Source organism: Phyllobates terribilis, unplaced genomic scaffold, assembly GCF_046119375.1.
Source record: "Phyllobates terribilis strain yellow unplaced genomic scaffold, ASM4611937v1 Scaffold_5__5_contigs__length_657084704, whole genome shotgun sequence".
NCBI lineage: Eukaryota > Metazoa > Chordata > Amphibia > Anura > Dendrobatidae > Phyllobates > Phyllobates terribilis.
This window is the reverse complement of record NW_027362765.1, coordinates 261,481,168-261,508,148: the sequence shown is the minus strand read 5'-3', so window position 1 is coordinate 261,508,148 and position 26,981 is coordinate 261,481,168. Positions and strand designations below refer to the sequence as shown.

General features: G+C 40.0%; 1 protein-coding gene across 3 annotated transcripts in view; it reads left to right on the top strand.

Moving 5' to 3' along the window:
• The window catches only part of TBC1D16 (TBC1 domain family member 16), a 77,417-nt gene extending 59,009 nt beyond the window's left edge, over positions 1-18,408 (top strand). For all 3 annotated transcript variants that reach the window (XM_073684116.1, XM_073684118.1, XM_073684117.1), the window contains 7 exons: positions 698-862; positions 5,896-6,044; positions 6,598-6,732; positions 9,253-9,439; positions 11,419-11,598; positions 14,246-14,392; positions 17,561-18,408. In XM_073684116.1, coding sequence (XP_073540217.1) covers positions 698-862; positions 5,896-6,044; positions 6,598-6,732; positions 9,253-9,439; positions 11,419-11,598; positions 14,246-14,392; positions 17,561-17,806 — 1,209 coding nt within the window. In that variant the 3' untranslated portion in view covers positions 17,807-18,408. The remainder of the gene's footprint in view (positions 1-697; positions 863-5,895; positions 6,045-6,597; positions 6,733-9,252; positions 9,440-11,418; positions 11,599-14,245; positions 14,393-17,560) is intronic.
• The last annotated feature ends 8,573 nt before the right edge of the window (positions 18,409-26,981 follow it).

The window sequence follows — 26,981 nt, the reverse complement described above, 5'->3', positions numbered from 1 at the left end:
TCGATTGCCCTGGAGTGGTGGCAATTGGAGTAATGGTAGTCGGGGCTGATGCCAGCTGTCATTTTGGACAATCACAGCTGGCATCAAGCCCAGGTGTTAGTAACGGAGAGATGTCTATCAGACACGCCCATTACTAACCCAGTAATAAAAAGGAAAAAGTTAGATCTGTGTTTTTATAGATATTTTTACTGACTTCATTGAAGTCCGTGAGTGAAAAAAAACACTGCAAAAACGCTGAAAGAATTGACAAACTGCAGATTTATATCTGCAACAAACCTGCAAGTCACAAATAAGCAATGTGTGCATGAGACTTCAGGACTCTCATTCACTTTGCTGACATCCGGAAACCCTCTTGGTTTTATGACAAATCCGCGCTGCAAAAACCAGAGTAGATGTCTGTGACAACTCCCATCATTCCCTCCACTTCCAGTCAGATGGTCTACAGCAGGGGTCTCAAACTCTGCCGAGTAAATAGGCTGCACATAGAAATAATGTCCTAAAAGTTGAAAACGCCGATATTTGGCTTCGAGGTGCTATGTCAACTACTGGCACTCCGCAGTCGCTTAAAGAAGGAGCTTCTTCCTTTAAATTCCCTTTTAAGCAATAAGCGCATTAGTGAGAAGTGGTTGTTAGGATTAAATGAAAAGCCATGCATGTCTTGAGTTTTCTACAGAATTTTCTATTTCCTCCAAATCAGGTAACAGAGGAGAAGACATGTCTACATTTCTCAATTCGAAGGCCAAGTGTCCTCTCCTCTGAATCTCATCCTGAAGAGGGTATTTACCAAAAACTGAATGTGTCTAGGTGGTTACAGCATCTCAATGAAGCTGGACAGGTGGAAGAAGAATATAAACTACGGAAGGTAGGAACAACGATCAGTAGCAATATTGGGTACTTACCGTATTTTGCGGATTATAAGACGCACCCCAAATTTTGGGGTGCAAAATAGGAAAAAAATGTTGTTTTTTTTTTAAAGAAAATGATGCGCCTTATAATACTTTTTACCTGGGAGCAGCGGTGGTGGAGTGGGGTTCACAGGAGCCAGGGTCATACATACCGGAGATTGATAGCAGAGGTGGCTGCGGCAGGAGTCGTGCAATGCTGTGGGCCGTGTCCTCATAAAAAGTGTCAGTGGTGGTGGCGGCAGGAGATGGGCGAGTTCAGCGCGGCGATGATGCAGCCCCGTCCTCAGAAGTCGGCGGTGAGTGGAGGAGAGGTTCCCTATCCCATACATAGCCCTGCCTTGTGCTTCGGTAAAATGGACGCCGGAGCATGCGCAGATCAAGATCTCAGGAGACGAGATCTCGCCTCTAGATCTTGATCTGTGCATGCTCTGGCGGCCATTTTACCAAAGCACAGGGCTATGTACGGGATATGGACTCTCACCACTGACTTCTGAGGATGGGGCTGCAGCATCGCCCCGCTGAACTCTCCCAGCTCCCACCACCACTGCATCACCCCGCTACCGCCGCAAACCTCCTGTGTCTTGGACCCCGATCCGACGCTGCCCCCTCATCCCTACCCCCCCGGGTAAAATAGCCTCTCATTATAAGACGCACCCCCTTTTTCCTCCCAAATTTGGGGGAAAAGAAGTCTTGTAATCCGAAAAATACTGTGTATATAGTACAGTGCCTATAAGGGAGGACTAACAGTAAAGCATTATTCCCAAGATTAAAAGTGCTCACCTATCCATAGTCCATAGGTGATAACCTTCTTATTGGTCAGGGTCTGGCCGCTGGGACCCCGACTAATCTCGTGAGTGGGGATCTGAATTCCCCGGTCAGAATGGAGCAAGCAATTCGGAGCCTATTCTCAGAGTCAGTGGGCCCCCATTGATTCGCTTTGGAAAAGTAATAGTATTAAATGTTGTGAATAGCATTTTCAGGTTTAAATCCCGTCCTGGCATTACGTCATATGTCGGGTCCCTGACTTTGAGTGCTTGCATCTTTTTCCGGCCGATAATGGCTGAATTATTAAGCCATCATCTATCTCTAACAGCCACGGGTGGAGCGGTAATTTAAAACGATACAGGTGTCAGAAAATGGCTACACCAGAATTTTTTTTCTTAGAAATTTCTGAATCTTTTTTCACTACTTCATTGGGAAAAAAAAAACTATACTGTAATCTGCGTACTCGTACTGACCTGGGGAATCATATCAGTTTTACCATATTATGAACATGGTAGAGAAAAAAAAAACTATTGCAGAATTGTGCATTTTTTATTTTTTTTTTTTTTTTTTGCAATTTCAACACACTTTGGATTTTTTTCCCATTTTCCAGTGCGTCACATGACCGAACTGAGTGGTGTAATTCAAAAGGACACCTTGTCCTGCATAAAACAAGCCCTCGTATAGTTAAGTGGACGGACGGAAAAATAATGGAAAAGTTATGGCTCTTGGAAGAAGGGGAGGGAAAAACAAAAATGGAAAATAGGCCTGTCATGAAGGAGTTAACGATACTTAAAGGGAACCTGTCATTACAAAAAAACGCTATTAACCTGCACATGTGTGGTTAATCTGCAGGTTAATAGCGTTACTAACTTGCCGGGCTCATGCACTCAATCGAACGCTACGGGAAGAAAATTCCTTCTGCGGTATTTGGGTTTTAGTCATGGGGGCGGGGCTGGCGCTGATTCAGTAACCGCACCCCGGCATTGACTGACACTTAGGGCTGGCTGTCAGTCAGGGTCAGGGGGCGCGGTTACAGCTGCTGCTCTCTATACACAGAGCAGTGAATGAACCAGCGCCGGTACCGCCCCCATGACTGAAACCGGAACGCTGCCGGGGGGGAATAAAGTAACGCTATTAACCTGCAGATTAACCCCATATCTGCAGGTTAATAGCGTTTTTTTCTGGTGGCAGGTTCCCTTTAAGCTTTTTGATGTACAGAAAGGCAAATTAAATCTTCCTCTGACTGATGTGATCAATTTTGGATTATAATATTGAAAAAATTCCATCTTTCTTGCAGAAGCTTCCTCCAGAGAACGTTAACTTCATACCCTTTTTTATATTTTAGAAGTCTCAGGGTATTAGATGAAATGCATCATCAGGAAATTACCTACTGTTTAACTGTAATTTTTTTATACCTTTTTTTTATAATTTGTATTAATAACAAATACTAGAAATGTTTGTAATTTTCACACTGCCAACTAGGACTAATCTAGTCACATAACTTCCTATCAGGAAATTATTATTATTTTATTTTATTTTTTTGGATGTAGATTATTTTATAAAAATATATTTAACGCACAAACCTGATTTAAACAATAGGGCAATTTCTGATGATCACAACTTTATCGTCCGTATCTCATGTTACTGACCTGTGTATCGTCAGCTTGACTGTAATGTAATGTGATTGAAACCACTTCTTCACACACATTTCATCTTTAATAATCTATTGCACGGTTCTAAAATATATCACAGTGTAGATTCTTTGTATTCCCCTTGCATATACTTTTATATGTTAATAAGATCAGTCTGAACGAGCCCATAGTATACATTCAGAAGAGTCAGAAGCAAATCTAATGAGCTTTCCCTTTTTTAAAGAATGTGTCCACTAGGTGGCGGCATTACTGTGAGATGCAGCCTTCTCATGCACCACAGGAGGGCGCTGGAGCACAGCAGAATTTTTAACACCTCCAGCCTGTGAAAGAGGGAGAAGTGGGAATGGGAAGTTGTTGGTTTTTCTCCATCCTTTTTGCAACCAGGAGACCTCTGCTTTGCTTAACAGACTTGAAGGGTTGCACGAGTTGTAGCTTTAGTCGCATATATTCACCCATAAACTAATGCATGCAGGGAGATTATCTAATTAAAGCCTTTTGAACTTCATTTATAAATAGCCTCAATCACATGGAAAGGGGACAAACATGCTGATCAATGAGGGCCGACCACTGGGACCCCCACCAATCCCGAGAACAGAGCTCAATCTGAATGGAGTGGAGATCGAGCATGTACTGTACATCTCTGTTCCGTTCATTCTATATGGGACTGCCAGAGATAACTGAGTACATTGTTCAAAATTTTCCATCAGTCCCATAGAGAATGAATGGAACGAAGAGAATATCATAGCTGTTTTGAGCACTGTCTCAAAGAAAAGAAAATAATAATGATTTGCCCTCAAAGAAAGTTAATTGTAGATGGCTAGTAAAGAATAGCTTTATGGAATCTGTGGTAGGTAGAAAGAACATTAGGGGCAATATAATAGGGATTCAATTTTAGGGATTTTATAATGAAATAAACAAAAAAAAAATCACCGATAGTTAGTTTTTATTTGCTTTTATTAAATTAAAAGATAAGAGTTGATGTTGGTAGCGGCTAACAATTATTTCTCCCAGGTATTTAACTTTACCACCTATTCAGATTGACACCACAGGGTTCAGAGTTTTTGATGTGACCATCGAAACACCATGAAATTGCTTAGAGGATCTCTCACCAGGTTGAGCATGTTAAACTGACCGCATTATGGGATAGTGGATGCAGAGCTGACTTTTACATATAATTTTTACTTTTGAATTTCTCCTCAGCTTTTAAAACTTACATTATAAGTTATGATAAGTCCTAGGGGCATTACCAGAGATTTTTCTCTGTGGGTGTGTACTTCACCTGTATGACGTTGACCAATTATAAGCAGGCAGAAACATACAGGGGTAAAAAAAAATGACCTCCCCCCACAAGAGCAGGTTTCTCAGTGCGAGACATGTAATGACAGACAGTCTGCTTTCAAAGATCTCACTGCAGAGCTGTGTGCGGTTACAAAGTGCTGGGAGCAGAGCAAAGATGAGTGTGATTACAGGCACCTTTCATCTCATGATGGCGTGGAGGGGGGGTGGGAACATCAGAGCTGTTAGCACTGCTAGAGGAGAGCTGCAGACTTGTTTGTAATTAGATAGAGGTATTGACCTCACCCCATTCTGACTGCATTGATCAGAAACTTGAAATATGTCTGTGATCACACTCCTCTCTGCTATACTCCCAGTATTTTGTAATTACACACAGCCCTGCAATGAGATCAGTACACAGAGCAGACTGTCATTACATGTCTCACACAGCAGAAAGCTTGTTCTAAGCTATTGTGGGGGCATGTTTTTGTTTCCCCGGTATGTTTTGGCTTGCTTATGATTGGTTAACATGTTACAAGGGAAGAAGTATACGCTCCAAGAGTTAATTATCTTGTAAACTTCCCCTTTGACTTAACATAAATAATAACTTAAACTTTTCAAGATAATATCTCTGCAACGGAGAGGAGAAATTAAAGTATGAAAACTGCATTTTACTCCTCTCTGCAGCCACTATTCCATGGAATGGCCAGTTTACCATGCTCAAACTGCTGAAAGATCTTTTATGAAAAATATTGTAATATGGATTACTGGCCCTCTGATGTACAGTATTATGAAGCACCACTATATAATGCACATTAATAAGGACAAGTTGGAGCCCGTCCTCATATTCGTATACTATAATGATATATAATGGCCACTGCCCTAATTTTGGCTTCACTTGACTCCTTAATGAAAATAAAGATAAATTAATCCAAATTCTGCACATATCTGCCTTTAGACAGCATCATATATTCTAAATTGTCAGCTGATAATCGAAATTAACTTTTGACCTTCCAAAATCTGGAGGATTGGTCTTCTTTAGAGTGTGGCTGTTAATGTTTTGTGCGCTGGTTACTACTTCTGTATTACGACCAGGTGGTGGCGCTATTCTGGCCATGTGAAATATGTAGCAAAAGGTAGTAAGTATTGTAAGCCATTTTGTACTATGTATGAAAGATGATTGCCAGCTGTAATAATGCTTATTTATATGTAGGCATGTCAGTCTGGTGAAAACAGTAGGTTCCAAAAATTTGTGCCGTAATTATACCTCACCATATTTATTTTTTTTTGCTTTTAAGACTATTTTCTTTGGTGGCATTGAATCCTCCCTTAGAGGAGAAGTGTGGCCATTTCTTTTTGGATATTACAATTGGGAATCGAGCTCGGAGGAACGTGAAGCTCTGCGGGTTCAGAGAAGAGAAGAGTACGCTCAGATCCAGAATAAAAGGTATAAATAGAAACTGATGGTTTTAAATGGCATGAAAATGGCCGTTGTTTTACTATATATAATGTAATTTAAAGGGAATCGGTCACCAGGTTTTTGCCACCTAATCTGAGAGCAGCATAATGTAGAGACTGAGACCCTGATTCCAGTGATGTTTCACTTACTGGGCTGCTTGCTGTGATTTTGATAATCTCCTGCTGAGAACTGTGATTTTATCACTAGCGGACTGCTGCCAGGTAGTCCTCTATATTCATGAGCTCTATATAACCGCTCCCCAAACACTGATTGGTAGGTACACAGCTGCCAATCAGCAGTAGGGCCGAGGTTATACAAAGCTCAGCATTCAGAGCAATGCTAGAACTGCAGCAGATAACACAAGAATTTTATCAAAATGACGGCAAGCAGCCCAGTAAGTTACACACAGCTGGTATCAGGGTCTCTGTCCCTACATCATCTTTCTCTCAGATGGTGTAGCAAAGACCCAGTGACAGATTTAATAGCACATTTGTCTTGACATTTTTTGTTTTTGTTTTTTACTACATTTACATTTTCTCAGACTGTCCATGAGCCCTGATGCCCAGAAATCTTTTTGGAGGAACGTTCAGTTTACTGTGGACAAAGATGTTGTGAGAACTGATCGTAGTAACCAATTTTTTAGAGGGGAAGATAATCCCAATGTGGAGGCCATGAGGTAATTGTGAAAATATATTTATTTAAACCATTTACAGTGTTAGTTTCTAAATCTGCTCTTTACAGCATTTTATATTATGGCATTGTTTTTCTCGTAGCTGAAAATATCCCTTCAGTCTCTGTGGTAGCCTGTCACTAAACTACAGACCACTTTTATCCTGTTTCATACTATCCCTTTAAGAACTCAAGTGGCTAAGTAAACTTGTTGGTGCATTTTACGATGAATCAGCAAACTGTCTCGTATACAGATCCATAACGCTCATATCCAGAAATGTGTCATGTCATCACTGAGATTCCCTGGGCATAGGGGAAGTAGGCATGCAGTGGAGACAGTCTGTGTCTTCTCTGTATGTTTGTCTATACCACTTACAAAGGTGAGCTAATAGTACTTTTATATGCAAGTCACCTCTTCAGAGAGAAAGAGAACATGAACTCTAGTGCCATTGGAAGTAGCAATCCTAAAAGTCAATATTGACCCTTTTAAAGGGAATCTGTCACAAAAAAATGCTGTTAATCTGCAGGTTAATAGAGATCTGAACCTGCCCGGCGTCGGCACTTAGACCCACTCTGCAGTGAGGAAATTAACTTTATTACTCCCGGTAGTATTCCGGTTTTAGTAGTGGGGCTGGAGCCTGCACCCTATATATAGAGAGCGGCGGCTGTAACAGTGCCCCCAGCACTGACTGACAGTAGCTCAGCATTAGGGGTGGCTGTCAGTCAGTGCTGGGGAGGCCCGTTTACAGACATCTCTCACTTTGCACAGAGTGGTGACTGAACCCGCGCCAATACCTTGACTGAAACGTGATGAGCCTTACCACATGACTTGGGATAAAATCCAAATCAGAATCTCTATTTTCAGACAGTGTTTCGGGGTGTTGTCCCTCATCAGGGCAAAGCATGTGGGCTGATTTGGATATGCCAGTGTAAAGAGGCTTATAAGCCATGCACTGCTCCTCTGGGAAATTAAATATGCAAATCACCTCTGCAACAGGACTTGAGCCCTAGTGCCACCTATTGGAAATAGCAATCCTAAAAGTCTGACATTAGGCCTTAGACCCCAGTCAGAAGCCTCTCATACAGCCAAATCAGATCTCATACTTTGCCCTGAGGAGGGGTAACACCCCGAAACACAGCAACTGCAAATTGAGATTCTGGTTTGACTTTTATCCTACGTCATGTGACAAGGTTCGTTAAAGGGTCAATAGTGACGTTTAGGATTGCTACATCCAATAGCTGGCGCTAGAGTTCTTGTCCTCTTCCTCTCTGAAGAGGCAATTTGTATATTTAATTTCCCAGAGGAGCATTGCACGGCCTATAAGCCTCCTTACACTGGCATGTCAGACAATGTCTCCCCTCACAAGGAGAAACATTACAATTGGATCACAAAGTCTTCCTCAATTGACTTTCCAACCTGACATATTTATAGATGATTACTAATTATCTCAACCACTTCTATCAATCACTTTTTGGGTTTAACACTTTAATGATCAGGGAATTTTTCGTTTTTGCGCCTTCATGGTTTTTTTTTGTCCCTTGTTCCAAGAGCCTTAATTTTTTTTTCCTCACGTCAACATAGACATATAAGCGCTTTGTTTTGCGAGACAACTTGTAATTTTTCTTGGGTTTTGCTTTTCTAGCATTCGTGGTAAGGTAAAAATGACCTGACAAAATTGGTTCTCAAGGGTCAGTCTGATGACTTTGACGGCAAACTTGTCCAGTACTTTTATTATTTTAATGGTGTTCCGATTTTTCTTATTTTTTTTTATTTTTTTTAAGAGTTTAACATGTGGTTTAAATGATGATTTTTTTTTTTTTTTTTTTTTTTTATTATTGGACTTTTTTGGGTTCGATGATACCAAAAAAAATTATTTTTGAAGAGTAAAAAAGGCAGTGAGTTGAACTTTTATGTAATTTTTTTTTCATATATATTTTTTTTTATTTTTCATTCATTATTTATTCCCTTCTAGGGGACTTGAACCTGCAATCATTTCATCATTTATATACCCAGTTTTGCATTAGATAGAAAAGTCCCAGTTCGTCAATAAAGCCCAGACTGTGTGGCTGAGATTCACATAACATGTCAGCCATATTGGTCGTTAACTATTCGTTTTCCCACGATTGGGGAAGCAAATACGTCATTGCTGTCCGAGATTGAAAGTGACATTTAAGTTGTTAAACTGCAGCAATCTTTTCCCTTTAAACCTAATCTCTGTCCTGCAAAACGCAAAAAAATGTATTAAGTGGTGCAAGACATGTAAATTAGTGTCTTGGTGTAAATTGGGGCTGATTTCATTTAGAAAATCTTTCATTTTTTTTTCTCTGTTGGGCACCACAGAAGCTAACGATGCTCTATATTAATATATGAACCTATAGTAAGGATTCTATATAATGTGCTGCACAGTCATCCTGATGAGCGGTAATTACTTGTCTGCACTATGTATAGTCTAGATGAGATGTGGTTGCCCTTTTCTTTTCCCCTGTGCCGTCCATTCTAATGGCCACATCCATTGTCCTTCTCTAGGAGGATCCTTTTGAATTACGCTGTATACTGCCCCGGAGTGGGCTATTCACAAGGAATGTCAGACCTTGTCGCCCCGCTGCTGACAGAAGTTCTTGACGAGTCCGACACGTTCTGGTGCTTTGTTGGCCTTATGCAGAACACTATCTTTATCAGCTCACCCTGCGACGAGGACATGGAAAAGCAATTAGTGAGTGCCTCCCGATTTCTAATACGACCAGACGTGGAGGACTTGTCCTTGTAGTAATTGCATTTTATTGTTTGACTCTAAATGGGTTTATTAATGACGAATTGTTATGAAAAAAAAAACCCATTTACGTTGTACACAGGCTCCCATTAACTGAATGTCGTGTGCGTGATTCTAATACACGTCCTTGATCCGCTGTCAGGTTGAATGTAGCTATTGATTGCTCTGTACAATGATATTAACGATTCTAGTGTCTTTACATGGACACTTCACATCAGGCACACTAATTTGTCATGTAATATTACAAAAATGACTGTCTTTTTAAAGGGGTTCTCCCACAGCATGTGTCATAAATACCAGGTCCCAATTGAAGACCCTCTCCATTTTAGGAGAATGGGTGCCATGATGCCTATTCACAGATTTAAAGGGCCGCTTTTCTCTGTGATGTCTATCAATGTAGAGTTGACCATCCTTATACCCCATACTAGAACTGATAAGCGCCACATTTCTTGTTCCGATTCTCCAGTAAACTCCAATGACCGTGCCTACGTTTCTGATGATTTTAGAGCTAATGGCTGCTTTGAATTGGCAATTTTTGTTGTGATGGATGACTGATACATTTATGGGAATCTATCACCAGGGTTTTGGTACCCCATCTGAGAGCAGCATGATATAGTGGCAGAGACCCTGATTTCAGCAATGTATTACTTACTGGGCTGCTTTCTGTAATTTTGATAAAATCCCGAATCTAGCAGTTCTCTGAATATTGAGCTCTGTATAACCCGCCCAAACCACTGATTGGCTGCTTTCTGTGTACACTGTGCATAGGCAAAAAGCTGCTAATCGTTGGTGTGGGCGGGGTTATACAGAGCAGACACAGGACAACTAGTTTTCTACTGATAATCTCCTGCTGATAAAACACTGTTTATATTGAAACTACACCAAGCAGCCTAGTAAGTGCGATATCACTGGAATTAGAGGCTTAAATATCAAAAACCATCTGACAGATAACCTTTAAACGGATGGCTAACATTGATATCTATCACTCATCATGGCATTCAGTTAATGGGTGCCTCATGAAATTGCTTACAATGTATCCGTTAAATAGATCCCATATTAGTCTGTAGGTGATGGATGCCGCCGTGAGATATCCATTCAGCCTCCATTTAACTAATATATCTACAGTTTATCTTAGTGTATGCATTAAATGGAAACCAAAAACGCAGTGTGAACCTAGCTTTGAACCCTTACAAATGTAGAGTAAAGCAGACTGGCTTAGACTTAAAGGGGTTGTCTAGGCTTGGTTAAGAAGCCTGCAGACACTCTACCGACTGCTTCATTGTCACAGTGTGCAATGTGCCTGCTGTCACGATTCCCAAGTATACCCGGTGCCAATGAGTGGTCACGTGACCACATGTATGCAATTTGCATGCAGATAATCCCCGACTTAAGAACATTCGACTTGTATACGACCTTTTGTTACGAACGTCATAGTGAAGAGGCCAAAGATGCAGCGTGCGACAGTGGGGAAAAAAAAGGACTGGACAGCCGGAAATGAGGTAGGCGGAGAGAGGCGAGTGATGAGATGGGTATTGGTTAAATAAATAAATACTTGCCTTACCGGCCACCCCATTGCTCTTCTCCTTAAGCCAGCACTTCCAGAAATGCTACACGCTATTGCAGAAAGAAGAGGACCGGATGAAGGGCAGCGGGGCAGAGAGAAGCTGAACTTGTATTGTTGGCACTTGACCACAAGTATGGAAATGGCATATATGCAGTAACTCAACCGTCTGCTCACATTGGCAATTCTGGGGTATCGTGACAGTGTGCACATCCCTCATTGTCACGATTATACAGTGACTGCAGACTTTTGTCCCAAGCCTAGAGAACCCCTTTAAGTATCCCTTAGAGCTATGGTTACAAAACTGGGATATTTTGAAAGCTGTTTTAACTCTTCTTTTATTGTGTGCAATTTATTTTAGATGTATCTTCGTGAATTACTTCGGCTGATGCACTTGCGTTTCTACAAACACTTGGTGTCTGTGGGGGAAGATGGTCTCCAAATGCTGTTTTGCCACCGGTGGATCCTGCTGTGTTTCAAAAGAGAATTTACAGACTCTGAAGCCCTAAGGATGTGGGAAGCATGTTGGGCTCATTACCAGGTACCGTTCATAGTTACTGTGCCCATGAAAACATTAAATCGCTGCTTCTATGATTTTAATTTGGCTTATTCGCATGAATTTAAAGGGTTATTCCCATCTCCAAGATCCTACCCTAATATGTAGTAGGTGTAATAATATTATTACCAAATACCTCCAACTAGAAATGTAGCGTAGTTCTTCTGATTCACTATGTCGCTTACCCCATCGCAGTAGCTTGTATATCCATGTTTATGACTACTAACTGCTAAATAACTACCTGTCACTGTATGGGTGGTCGTAACCATTGATACCTAAGCTACTGCAATGCCCTGCACATGGGGTAAGCGATATAGCTAATCAGAAGAACTATACTACATTTCTAATTGAAGGTAGTTGCTAATATTATTATTTAATACTAGCAATTATTACATATTGTGAAAGGATATTGGAGATGTAAATACACTTTTAGTCAGTGTTTCCCAAACTCCAGTCCTCCTGGCCTCCCTAAAAATCAGGATTTCCTTAGTATTGTACAAGTGATGGAATTATTATCAAGACGTCAGAAATTGCCACAGTTTCTCTTAACTGTGCACAACAAAGGAAATCCTGAAAACGTGATCTGTTAGGGATCGTGAGGACTGGAGTTTTGGAAACTAATTTTAAAGTAAAAACCAAAAAGGTTCAATAATTGCTACAATTATTAAACATAAGATAATTATTAAATGAGCACTAAACACAGGCAATGTACAAAATATTTAAATATCCCCCCAATTTTTCCCTCCATCTCCTTGTCATCATTCATCCTATTTTGTCTCATAGTACAATTAAAACTATTAAATACACAGAATAATTTTTTTAAGTATCTCAGGAGATCAATCATGTGAAGACCTCCTATGACCTCTGGCTGCAGCAGAAGCCTCCCCCCTTTGCTGTCTTTTTTTTTTTTTTAAATAATCTAAACTCCACCCCATAGTTAAGGGGGCGGACTTCTTTTGCCCACCAACCAGAAATAAAACTAATCAGAAATCAGATGAAGGCTGCGTGCCCACTATGCGTTTTTCAAGCGTTTTTGCTGCCGAATTTCCACAGCGAAAACGCTTTAAACGCTTGGTAATACGTGCCCCATGGTTCCCAATGATAATCCGCATGTGCTGTGCACATGCTGCGGAAATTTCCGCTGTAAATTGCCGCCATTGACTTGCATTGAATCGCATAATATCCGCATGACTACATGTGCACATGCGGATATTAAGCGATTCAATGTGTGGATGGTACCTGGGTCTGGAGAAGAGGAAACTCTCATCCAGACCCGGGTACCATGGTACCTGTAAAAAAAAAAGAATTTAAAATAAAAAATAAACATTATACTCACCTTCTGATGGCCCGCGGTCATCTCTCCAGTGCGTCCTGGCTCCCTGGTGGCTCGCGATGGTATAAAAGGACCTTCCATGACGTCATTTAGTCATGTGACAGGTCACGCGACCGCTGACATCGACTGTCACTTGACCTGTCACATGACTAAATGACGTCATGGGAGGTCCTTTTATACCATCGCGAGCCACCTGGGAGCAAGGACGCACCGGAGAGAAGACCGCGGGCCATCAGAAGGTGAGTATAATGTTTATTATATTTATTTTTTAATATTTTTATTCTTTTTTTAACTATTACTTGGTCACACTATATTAATCCATGTCGGTTGCATGGATTTATATAATGTGAACAAGTTGTCAAGCACTTTTCCAAGTGATGCTAAAATCACTTGGAAAAGCGCTTGATAGGCTATGTGCCCACGTTGCATTTATGAAGCAGAAAATTTCTGCTGCATAAATGCAAGTCCTCTCCCGGAAAAACGCATGCGGAATTCCGCACGCGTTTATCGCGCATTTTTCGCGCGTTTATCTCGCGTTTTCCACATGCGGAATTGCCTTGCGTTTTTTATGCATTGGACAAAGGCAATTCCACTTGCGGAAACGCAAAATTAAATGACATGCTGCGGATTTTTGAACGCGGCATAAATGCTGCGGAAAAATCCGCAGCATGTGCATAGAACTTGCGGAATCCCATTGGGGAACATGGGGTGCGGATATACATGCGTTTTTCATGCGTTTACGCTGCGGAAATTCCGCAGCATATACGCTTGAAAAATGCTACGTGGGCACACAGCCATAACCCGCATGCAGAAATGCATGAAAAACCGCTTGACAAACGCTTCTACCTGGCAGGAAAAACGCATGTAAAATCCGCATGCGTTTTTCCTGCCAGGGAGATGCAAAAAAAATCTGCATAATTTCTGCATCGTGGGCACTTAGCCGAACTCCTTTGCTTGCTGAAGAAAATGCTGCCGACTAAGGAACAATGAAGCCAGCAGCATTTCTTGTTTAATTTCCACATTAAGTTTTATAGCAACACTCCACATAGAAAAAAATGTGACCCACTTAATGAACAGCACCACAGTTGTGCACAGGTTGTGACTGGTATTGCAACTCAGCCCAATTCATCGGTCAGGTGTAAGGTAGCTGTCTACTGAACATACATTTGGCTGACAGCTGTCGTGTATGTCCAGCCTAATTCATACCTCCAATACCTAATGGTGACTTTTATCCAGGAGGACAACAAAACTTTTATACTAAATGAATGTAAAGTGATTTAGTGACTTTTTCTCCTATAGACAGATTATTTCCACCTTTTCCTATGCGTTGCAATAATTGTTCTTTATGGCGAGGATGTCATTGAGCAGCAACTACCCACTGACCAGATGCTGCTACATTTCAGTAACTTGGCTATGCACATGAATGGAGAGCTGGTTCTTAAAAAGGTGAGAACTTTTGTACTTGACTTACATTTATATGTTTGTTACAAATTGTCTCTTCAAAGAGGAAGAGAACTAGAACTCTAGTGCCACCTATAGGAAGTAGCAATCCTAAAAGTCAATATCGACCCTTTAACGAGCCTCCATTGAGATATATATATATATATATATATATATATATATATATATATATATATATATATATATATATATATATATATATATTATACCGTATTTTTCTGACCATAAGACGCACCTAGGTTTAAGAGGAGGAAAATAGAAGAAAAATGTATGCAAAAATTGTGGTCATAATGCCCTGTTAAGGGGGAGGGGGTCTGCTGACACTGTTATAGGAGTGATGTCCCCCAATTCTGTTAATATCCCCCATCCTGGTATAGATGGCACTCTTCATCCCTCATCCTGGTATGTATGAACCCCCTCATCCTGGTATGTATGGCCCCCTTCATTCCTCTTCCTGGTATGTATGACACCCCTCATCCTGGTATGCATGGTATATATGACCTGGATATGTTATTCTCTGTATAAACGGCATATACTATTTCACCCCTCGTTTGAATTTCTTTCCCGTTTTTTGGTACATTGTATGGTATACTGATTGCTGTCACTCAAACTTACAATTTGTTCCGCAAAAAAACAAGTCTAGCTATGTGAAAGGAAAAATCAAAAAGTTTTTGCACTTGGTAGAAGGAGAGGGAAAAATGGGAGTGCAAAATAAAAATTGACCCTAATGGGAATGGACAAAAAAGTTAAAATGTAACTGTTTTAACTTAAAACTTTGCATGCATAGAAATAAGCTCTACATCAAATAAACCACTAAGAACAATATTTAATAACATACAATAATAATTGAATAAAATTATTTAGTATATATCGATCCATTCTGTAACATGCTATAACACACTAAGCACACAGTGGATATGAAAAGTTTATACACTCCTATTAAACTGCCAGGTTTTTGTGATGAAAAACAAAAACCATGCCAAGAAGAATCATTTAAAGAACTTTTTCTACTTTTAGGTCACCCATAATCTGTACAATTCAATTAACAAACTGAATTTTTTTCAGGAGTAAAAATAAAGAACTAGAATAATGTGGTTGCATAAATATGCACACCTTTAAAATAATGCTTTGTTGAAGTACGCTTTGAATTCATGACAACATTCAGATGTTTTGAGTCTGTCAGCATAGCACATCGGGAATTGGTGATCTTTGCCTATTCTTCCTTGCAGTTGCTCTACAGCTGTCAGATTGTGAGGACATCTCCTGTGTTGGCCATTCCAAAACGTTGATCTTCCGCCAGACATTCTTTTGTTAATTTGGAGGTATATTTAGGGTCTTTGTCATGCTGAAAGGTGAAATTCATCTTCAGATTTTTAGCATGAGCCTGAAAGTTTTGTTGCAAAAATTGACTTGTATTTGATATTTGCAACTGTTCGAAATTCCTTCCACCTTGACTAAAGCCCCAGTTCCAACTGCCAAAAAAAAGTCCCACGACATAATGCTGCCTCCACCATGCTTCATTGGGGGTATGGTGTTCTTTTGGTGATACGCTTTGCGCCAAACATAGTTTTTGGATTTGGGCCGAAAAGTTCAACCTGTCATCTGACCACAATACGTTTTCCCACGTAATATTGGCAGCCTTGATGTATGTTTTTCTTTGTTATAAAAGGCTTCTGACTTGCTACCCTACCCCACAGGCCAGACATATGAAGAATATGGGAGATTGTCTCATGCAGTACACAGCCAGTACTTTCAAGAAATTCTTGCATCTTTAAAAGGGAACCTGGCACCATGAAAACATGAAAATGCAGTCTAATTGCAGGCAGCATGTTATAGAGCAAAGGGAGCTGAGCAGATTGATTTATACAGTTTTGTGAGAAAATATTCAGTATAAGGCCATGGCCCCACTATCAGTATTTGGTCAGTATTTTTTCTCAGGAGTGGGAGCCAAATCCAGGAGTGGGTGATAAATGCAGAATTGGTGACTTGCTTCTATTATACCTTTTCTCTGATTGTTCCTCACCTGGTTTTGGCTCCCACTGCTGAGAAAAAATACTGACCGGATACTGGCCATATACTGATAGTGGGGCCGTGGCCTTACTTGTGTTTTCATCATTTAATCCTCTGCTCTTTTGGGGATTTTTGGTCCAGTGGGCGGTCCCATCAGTGACTGGTGGCTATCTCTGCATACACACTTATGCAAAGAAAGCTGTCAGTCACTGATAGGACCGCCCACTGGACCAAAAATCCACAAAAGAGCAGAGGATTAAATGATGACAATTCCGGTTAAACTCAATCTTTTCTCACAAAACTGTATATCAATCTACTCAGCTACTCTTGCTCTATATCATGGTGCCTACAGATTGGACAGCATTTTCATAGTGACAGGTTCCCTTTAATGTTGCTGTAGGCCTCTTGCCAGCCTTTTATTTTCATTAATTTTCAAGGGACATGCGGTCTAAGGCCACTTGCACACCTTGAGGAGTGGAACAATCAGGGGAAAAGTATAATAGAAACACGTCACCACTTCTATATTTATCACCCATTCCTGGTTTTGGCTTACAAATACTGAGGTAAAATACTCACCAAACACTCAATGTGTGCATGTGGCTTACGAAATATCATTGTTGTGCCAAATTTAAACTTCGAGATTCCTTTGCTGTGTTGTAAGCTGTTTACAGACCATGGCTTTTGCAACTAAGAAAACGTCAGTAATATCCTACTAGAACAGCTAAACTTTACATGGGGTTATTCAGAATCCCTGTAAATGATGGGAGCTGTGTACTGACTACAAATTAACATGCGTTTAAATATGATTGGCCAATTCTGAACACAACCACATCCCCAGTTATAATAGGGTGTTACACTTGGGCAACAACATTATTTTAGTTTTAGGTTTTTTTTTCTCCCACAAAATGATTTGCTTGTCTCTCTCCATGGATTTGTAAAGATTGTGGGTAACATTAAAGGTGGAAAAAGTTCTAAAATGATTCATCTTGGTATGATTTTTTTCTTTTTTTACATGACAAAAACCTGGCATTTTAACAGGGGTATGTAAACTTTTTATATCCACTGAACATTGCCTTTCCTTATTATACAAATGCTGCATTTTCTGATTTCTTTTTTTAATACATATTTTTTTTTTGTTCACAGGCAAGGAGTTTACTTTATCAATTTCGTCTCTTACCCAAAATTCCCTGCAGCCTCCATGAGTTATGTAAGTTGTGTGGTCCCGGTATGTGGGACAGCGGCTATATACCAACAATTGAATGCAATGGTGAACACCCAGACTCCAAAAGTTGTTTGTATGGAGGAACTGTAGAAAAGCCTATTCCAACGTCGCCTAGAGAAAGCAAGAAAAAACACAAGCCACTTGATGTTTTCACCTTTAGGAAATAAAGAAGATGCCCGAAATCTCCAACATTCAAAGAGATACAAAGTGAAGTTTTTTATTCACAGTGAATTGGGTTCAGTGGACTCTACATTTATTTATACTGCACAGTCAGTTGATTGGTGGGAATTTGGATTACTGCCTAACTGGACTTATTGATTTAGGAAAGGTGTTTTTTTGTTTTTGTTTCTTTTTTTTTTTTTTTTTTTCTCTATATTTGATTGGTAACAATCCTTTTCCATTGGTTACAAAGTTATCAGGAGCATTATAAAGCCTTTGCTAGCGAAGCACAATCCTGTACCACTTTTCTCCCTAATAACTCACATGAAAATGTAATTTAATTCAATAAATCTGTTAAGTGGGATTTTAACCAATCAATATTTTCTAATTACAATTATTTTCAATTATTTTTTTTTTTTATTCCTTTCTTATCTTTTTTTGTAATAATTTTCTATTATTGTCGCACAACCAGAAACCAATCAGGTGACTTATGACTATCAATATTTTCCACTGCACTGCATTAATGGGAGATACATGATTTACTTGAAGTCGATTCTTTTATGTAACCTGTACTGTTCATAGCAGTGTAAATAAATAGTGTTTTCACAGATTTTGTTGTCCTTTCATAATTGCTGTAACTTATATAAAGAATAATACACCCACCAAAATGACTATCATCGGGTTTTTACTATGTCATCATTCAAAGTGTTACAAGTATATTAGTATATTTAGTACGGTAATAGTAATTACATAACTAGTATCATAATTAGGTTTGATCCAGGGTTCCAGGACTGATCGCCTTTTCACTGGGTCAAGAAGGAATTTTTCCCCTGCGACACAAATTGGGTGAATGTGTCCTGGGGTTTTTGTCTTCTTCTGGATCAACAGACTTAGGCATAGGGATTTTTTAATACCATTATTAGAATCACAAGAGTAATACAAAATATAAAATGGATTTAAAAAATTAAATCATAAACAGGTAAATTTTTAACTGTAGTAGTGCTGCAATAATAATAAAAAATGGTAATAATAATACATTGTGAGGCCTAGTCCCAGTTATTTAGTAAGTTAGTGTAGGGAGTACAATTGAGGGAGGAAGGTTGAACTTGCTGGACCTAGGTCTATTTTTCAACCTATGTTACTATGTGACCCTGATTCCATTGATGTGTCACTTATTAGGTTGTGTGTTGCTGTTTCAATACAATCTGTTTTATCAGCAGGAGATCATCACTAGAGGACTAGTTGGCTCATGCCAGGAAGTCCAGCTAATCTGTATAAACCCGCCCCCACAACTGATTCAAAGCAGGTTCGGACGGTGTTTAACAAGCTATTAAATGACTGCCAACTGGCAGACCTGTTGCTGATTGCCAGTCATTTAATGCTGCGCATAGGCAGGAGTAAATTCACCTTTGCAAAGATTTCTGGTTCCTGTGGAGACCTCAATCTTAGATTTGGAACTCATTAGGCACATATGCTCAAGCTTTGGCTTAGCTTTGCCCAGGATAGTCACAGTTTACAGTAGATTTTTAGAGATGAAATTCACATTGATAACCTCACTAAACTAGTCTTTTAATGCAAACTTTTTGGTCCCGATGAATATTTAGAATAAATCATTTTGTACATGAGCATTAACAGTATTCCTGGCCACAGTGTCACCTCTAATATACTTTTCAGCTCTCGGCAGACTTCATCTTTAATTGTCATTTTTTTACCTCATCTTTGTTCCAGAAGGGACTGGCATTAGCTACGGTGGTGTTCTCCCACACTTAGCTGCAGAAATTCCCTAGGTTCTGATCAATATCCTAGGTGAACACTCTCTGTTCTACCAGTCTGCATAGTGTAATCAGTTACTTTCTGCATCAGGTGAACCAGCGACACAGCAGCAATGGATTTTACACCAAAATCTGCATTTATAAGCTTTTACACCCAGATGAGTTGTTCTCATTCAAACAGTAGTGAATAAATGTCCGTTTCATGTTGTTGCAGATATCGTAGTGAAAATGGTGCAGTTAAACGCTCACATCAGCGTATATAAAATCGCTGCGATGTTCATGCCGAAAAGTAGGACGAGTGTCATGCGTATGTCATTCCGTATTTCATGTGACTGCTATTAATGTGTGCTATTTTTCTTTTTCTCGTCTAGCATTTGTCATGTGTGCAACATGTTTTTAACAATCTTTTACACACTAAAATAAGACTATGTAAATTAAAACTAGTTGTCATAAATAATAAAGAAGTCTTATATAAACATAGACAGATGATAGAAAGATATTAGATATATAATAAATAGAATAGATATCCTGCAGATATATAATTTCACAAGCCCCCTACATATAATAAACTTGCACCCTTTAGTGCCTTTCATGTGGCACTAAAGGGTGTTTAGCCTTGTTTAACCTAATAAATAATTTTAAAAAACTATGTGGGGTTCCCCTTATTTTTGATAACCAGCAAAGGTAAAGCAGACTGCTGTGGACTGATATTATCAGACTGGGAAGGTCCATGGTTATTGGGCCCTTCCCAGACTAAAAATACCAGCCAGCATCCGTCCTTGAAGTGTCGCATCACATTAGATGAGCCAGTTCTGGCGCTTTGCCTCGGCTCTTCCCGATTTGCCCTGGTGCAGTGGCATTCTGGGTAATGGGGCTTTGGGGTTGATGTCACCTGTGATTTTGTCCAAAAACACAGCTGACATCAAGACTTGGTGTTAGTAGTGGAGAAGTTTCTATCAGACACCCCCATTACTAACACAGTAATAAAAGAAAACCACACCAACAAATACTTTGTTTAAAAAAAACACCCCCGACACTTTCCCTGGTTCACCAATTTATTAAAAGAAAAAATCCATGCAGGTCCGCTGTAGTCCAGGGAATCTGACGTAGTCCACAATTGGAAACCTGAAAAACATGTCACATGAAAGGCACTAAACTGTGCATGTTTATTATATGTCGGGGGCTTGTCAAATTATATTTCTGCAGGTTATCTATCTTTAGTAGGGAAAATAAGTATTTGATACACTACCGATTTTGCAAGTTTTCCCACCTACAAAGAATAGAGGTCTGGAATTTTTATGGTAGGTACATTTCAACTGTGAGAGACAGAATCTTAAAAGGAATAAAAAACAATCACACAGTATGATTTTTATATACTTATTTCATGCAATAAAATGCAAAATAATTATTTGATCACCTACCAACCAGCAAGAATTCTGGTTCTCACAGACGTGTGAGTTTTTCTTTAAGAAGCCCTCCTACTCTGCACTCATTGCCTGTATTAATTGCACGTGTTTGAACTTGGTACCTGTATAAAAGACGCCTGTCCACACATTCAATCACACTCCAACCTCTCCACCATGGCCAACACCAAAGCTCTGTCTAAGGACACCAGGGACAAAATTGTAGACCTGCACAATGCTGGGATGGGCTACAGGACAATAGGCAAACAGCTTGGTGAGAAGGCAACAACTGTTGGCACAATTATTAGAAAATGGAAGACACACAAGATGACTGTCAATCTTCCTCAGTCTGGGGCTTCATGCAAGATCTTGCCTCAAGGGGTAAGGATGATTCTGAGAGCGGTCAGGAATCGGCCCAGAACTACATGGGAGGATTTGGTCAATAACCTGAAGAGAGCTGGGACCCCAGTCTCAAACATTACCATTTGTAACACACTACGCCATCATGGATTAAAATCCTGCAGGGCACGCAAGGTCCCCCTGTTCACGCCAGCACATGTCCAGGCCCGTTAGAAGTTCTCCAATGACCATCTGGATGATCAAGAGGAGGCATGGGAGAAGGTCATGTGGTCAGAAGAGACCAAAATAGAACTTTTTGGAATCCACTCCATTTGCCATGTTTGGAGGAAGGAGGAGGATGAGTACAACCCCAAGAACACAGTCCCAACCGTGAAGCGTGGTGGGGAAACATCATACTTTGGGGGTTCTTTTCTGCAAAGGAGACAGGACGACTGCATCGTATTGAAGGGAGGCTGGATGGGGTCATGTTCGCGAGATTTTGGCCAACAACCTCCTTCCCTCAGTAAGCATTAAAGATGGGTCCCGGTTGGGTCTCCAGCATGACAATGACCCAAAACACACAGCCAGAGCAACTAAGGAGTGGTTCTGTAAGAAGCATTTCAAGGTCCTCGAGTGACCTACCCAGTCTTCAGACTTGCTGGATTATGTGAAAACTTGGTCAAGAACTACAGGAAACGTCTGACCTCTATGATTGCAAACAAATATTTAGTTCTGTTTGTCTATTGTATGAAATACTTAATTAGCATTTTATTGCATGAAATATGTAAAAATCATACAATGTGATTTTCTGGAATTTTTTTTTTAGATTCTGTCTCTCACAGTTGAAGTGTACCTATTTTATTTTTCCTCTGCCCGATTCTAATTGAGGAACAACTTGCAGAGCAGCAGTGACTTATTGAATAACATTGGTCAGAGTGCAATATGATTTTTTTTTATTATTGCATTGCACTCTTTCAATTTATACGCTAACATGAGCAAACCCTAAGCCGCACACTTCACCCTTTTGCCTTGCAAAGAGTATATTCTGTGGTAACATCCTCTGCATAAACTGACATGCTGTTGATTTTATACCTTCAGCGCTGGTCAAGCTATGCTGCGAATATTGTTTTTAGCACGTACATTAAATTTCTTAAACTTATGCACAATGCTAAAACTGTAAAACATAATGAAACTTTTTTTTTTGTGCATAGAAAATCCAATCAGTGCTGAACCTAAGTGAGTGTGCAAATGGAAGCCGTTCCCTCTGTAGGCCCAACAGCCCCCATTGGATGTGATTGAGAAATCCTGATCCTGTTTACCAGGGACCTAACAATGGTCCTCAAGTAAGTTTTTCCATTTACCAGACTGAAGAGTCAAAACACATACAGACCTTTTTGCAGTCTATTAAATGATAAAATGATTGCAAGGTTCCTGTCCCCTAGTAGGAGTATGAAAATGAAGGGGGGAGAAGAATCTAGGAAAATAAAATAAATCACATGTACAGAAAAATAGAAGAACAAAAGTATTTTTCTTTTACAAGATGTTTTAGCATTGAATAAATTAGTATTGACTCATCAGTAATGGACCATACTATAATATCTCATTCAGTAAATGCTATAAAAAAAATCTATAAAAATTATTTTATTCATCCTGTTTCACCAAAAGAGTAATAAAGACATTATACAACTCTATTGAAGAAAAAAAAATGTTATGATTGAGTTTTCTAAAGAAAAAAAAAGTTTTTATTCTACAAAAGTAATAAAACAGCAAAATATACAAGATGAACTCCATATTAATAACTTCCAAAAAACACAAGGATAAAATTGCAGTTGTTTCTTTGCTCCCTGCCTCGACAACCTCCTCCCTACAAAAAACATTCATAAAAGTTATTGTGGCTCTGGCTGCATGAGCTCAATCACCTGAAGGTTTGGCTTGTGCTCTTTTAGGCCTCCTTCACACATCCTGATATTTCCGGTACTGTAAAAATAAAGTAGTGGAGCTATCCGTGTGCAACATTGTGGCATCCATGTGCCGTCTGTGTGCCGCATCAGTGTTACACGTTCCGGCGCCTGGGAAAATCTGTACATTTAGCTCTGCTCCCAAGTGCCGGGTGCTTAATCCTACAGTCATGATTGTCGCCTGGTCTTCCTGCGATCAGAGAGACCAGGCGAGTCTAATGACAGTTGTAGTCAGTGGCCGCCGTCTGTATATAGCGCGTCTTAAATAAATAATTTTTAAAAAAATGGCGTCGGGGCTAATGTTAATATTCTGGGAAATGGGCCAATAGCCATAGAAGTTCCCATGCTATTAATAACAGCTCACAGCTATTTGCTTAGCCTTTACTGGTTAGTAAGAGGCGTACCCCCCAAAAAAAATGATGTAGGGTCCCCCTATTATTACTAACCAGCAAAGGCTAAACAGAAAGCTGTGGGCTGATATTAATAGCCTGGTAAGGGGCCATGGATATTGGCCCCCTCCCAGATTAAAAACATCAGTCTTCTGCTGCCCCAGAAATGGTGCATCCGTAAGATGTGCCAAATCTGGTGCTTAGCCTCAGCTCTTCCCATTTACTGTGGTGCGGAGGCTAGTGGGGTAATAATTGTGGGGTTGATGTCAGCTTTGTAATGTCAGCTGACATAAACCCCAGGGGTTAGTAATGGTGAGGCATCTATCAGGATACACTGAGCTTAACGTGAGAACACGGCTTCCTGTGACCGGTGGTAACCTCAATGACGTCACCGCTGGTCAATGAAGCTGCGTTCTCACGCTCAGCTCAATGTATCCTGGATGCAGAGCTGAGTGGTCGCATCATGGCACCGCTCAGCAATGCATCCAGATGTAGTGGAGTTGGGCTTTTCGTGGGACATATGGATTATCGGCGGACAGGTGAGGATGTCTTTGTTTTTTTATTTTTATATATTCGGCACTCGGGGCCTGGGAACAGCGCTAAATGTACAGCTTTTCCCAGGCATCGGTAGGTGTCACACTAATAACACATGGATATGATCCGTGTGTCATCAGTGTGCACGTGTGCAGGACATTTTGCGGCCCGTGCTGCTGGTAAAAAAACTGACATGTCAGCGTGTTTTGCCCACGGACACACCGTCCGTAGAAACACACTGACGCGCGCAGACCCATTGATTTTAATGGGTCTATTTAAGTAAGCGTTTCCAGTACTTGTGAAAACTGTCACCACACGTACTAAAGACACTGATGTGTAAAGGAAGCCTTATAGCAAGTTCATCATCATCTAGCAAAGTGATTTGTCCTCTAAAACCTTTTAGTTTTTGGTAGATATTGCATGTTTTCCTCTAAAGTAGGTTCAACTGGCTGGTAGAACTATTTCCTTATTAATCTTGGAGAAGAAACATTCGTCCAAATCAGAGGTCTCCAACCTTTTTAACCTTTTTGATCGCCATTCATTGTCACGTGCCACATCTGGAGCTCCACCCCCACCAAATGGTGACATCCAGCTCCTGCTCCCCCCCCCCCCTTTCCCAACAGTAGTGACACGTAGAGCCCTCCTTTCCAGTATAATGACAGTCAAGACTTCCCCATAAAAATCACAGAGGCAGTATACCTAGATCCAGGGGTTCCCACCTTACTTACCTTTGCTGTTCTCGCATCAGACACTCCCACCACAATATTTCATTCCGCTTCATGCACCCCTCTAACCAGCAATATCATCGTATGCCAAGGCAAGTATATGCTCATACAGATATGCTTTTCTGTGTTGTGCTACTCACAAAAGACCTGCTCTTAATAGCTGTTTGCTAGACCTGGTGATAACCACCCATCAAGGGTCGTGAGCCATATGTGACTCTTGATCCACAGGTTGGGGACCCCTGGTCTAAATGAAAGCCTCAAAACCACTTTCTCTTAATGTCATTGGCCACCAAAGCACGTAGCTCAAAAGATTTTGACATGACCACTACCAAGAATGTTACCTTTCCTAACTGCTATAAAATAGCGGTTTGCAGAGTTCTTCACTGAATCTTCTTAGTAGAAAATAGTTCTTTGAAGATTCTAGATGTCCAACAGGAACGTCTTCATCAAGAATACATGAAATGGGAACACAGGGAGGTCAAACATAAAGAAACCTAGTCTTTGCATTGATGCTTAGCCTTTTTTCCAATACAGCCTTTAAATATTTAAGGCTGTTCCTCTGCTATTAGACTTCATTGGTCACACTACCTTCTCTTTTGGACACCTCTGTGATTGTCATCTTGCAGATGGATGAACCAAAATCTTAACACTTTCTAAAGAAGATATACAGACTCTAGCCTGGACTTCAGTGGCTGTGTAACTTTAAAAGAAAATTTGAATAAATTCCTAGGGATATAGGACAATAGAAAAACATAATAAAGGGGGAAGACAGGGTTCTTTTTATAGGGTTTGCATCACAAGTCTAAAGTATATGGTAGGAGTAGCAGCATGTGCTGCTGCTGTGCAGGAAGTCCAACAATTTGGAATTTCAATTTTTTGGGGAGATATACTGTATGAGCAGCTAGAATGGCATCTTTGAGATCAGAGTTGATGTCTGTTGGTCTTGGCGTCATACGAGTACTCTAGAATCTGGAGTTGCATGGTGTACAGCTTTATGGCTCCTAAGTACGTTTACATTTGAAAGTATTCGGTTGAGTAGTGAAGATCTAGCAGATTAGGAATGTCTAACTGATTGACTTGTGTCATCCCAAGACAGTGCCCCAATTGCAATCACTAAGTTTTTCAATTAGACCCATAGTACTACTGATGTTTGTCTTTGGAGATGGCATGGCTGTAAACTTGATTTTATGCACCTATTTTCAATTGGTGTTGCTGAAACACCTGTGTATAAGACATGAGCTGTTTTATGTGAACTAGGCATGACTCGGGGTTAGATTCATCGTTTGCAGTTATTTTGAAGTCACTTCTTTTTTGACTTATGGTTCTTGCTGAAGTTTTTTTGTACAAAATTTGTCGAAACAGTGCATGTGATTCATAAATTTTGCACAAAGCTTAAAAATGTTTTTTTTTTATTGTTTTTGCCCCTTTTTAGCTGGAGAAGCCACACATTTTGGAAAATGCTGTATAAAACACACACCAAAATGACTGGCGTACATAAAATCAATCCAGGGTGGAACTGGAGTAAAGTCTGTGCCAAATTATGTGAGTTTTTAAAAAGATCACTTTTCATTAATCCTTCTAAAACATCTGGAAAAGTCTTATTAACGTAAAAGTCAGAAATGTAAACCTCAAAAGACAACTTGAAAAAAAAGGGATAAATCGTTTGAATTTGTAGCAAATAAAAACGTCACTTACTGATAAGTATTGACACCAAAAAAAACTTCAATGATGAATCTGGCCCTTAAAATTTCTGATCTTAGTGAAAAAGGTTATCAGTGGCTTACTGAGGCCATTTGTATTAGGCAGGTACATGATGCACAAGGAGGCTTAGGCCACATGCACCCGTCAAGTATTTGGTGGGTTTATTACCACAGTATTTGTAAGGTAAAACCAGGAGTCTAACAATCAGAGGAAAAGTATAATAGAAACACGTCACCACTTCTGTATTTATCACCCACTGCTGGTTTTGGCTTACAAATACTGATATAAAATAATGACCAAATACTGAACGTGTGACCGTGGTCTCATAGAAACACGTCATCACTTCTGTATTTATTATCCAC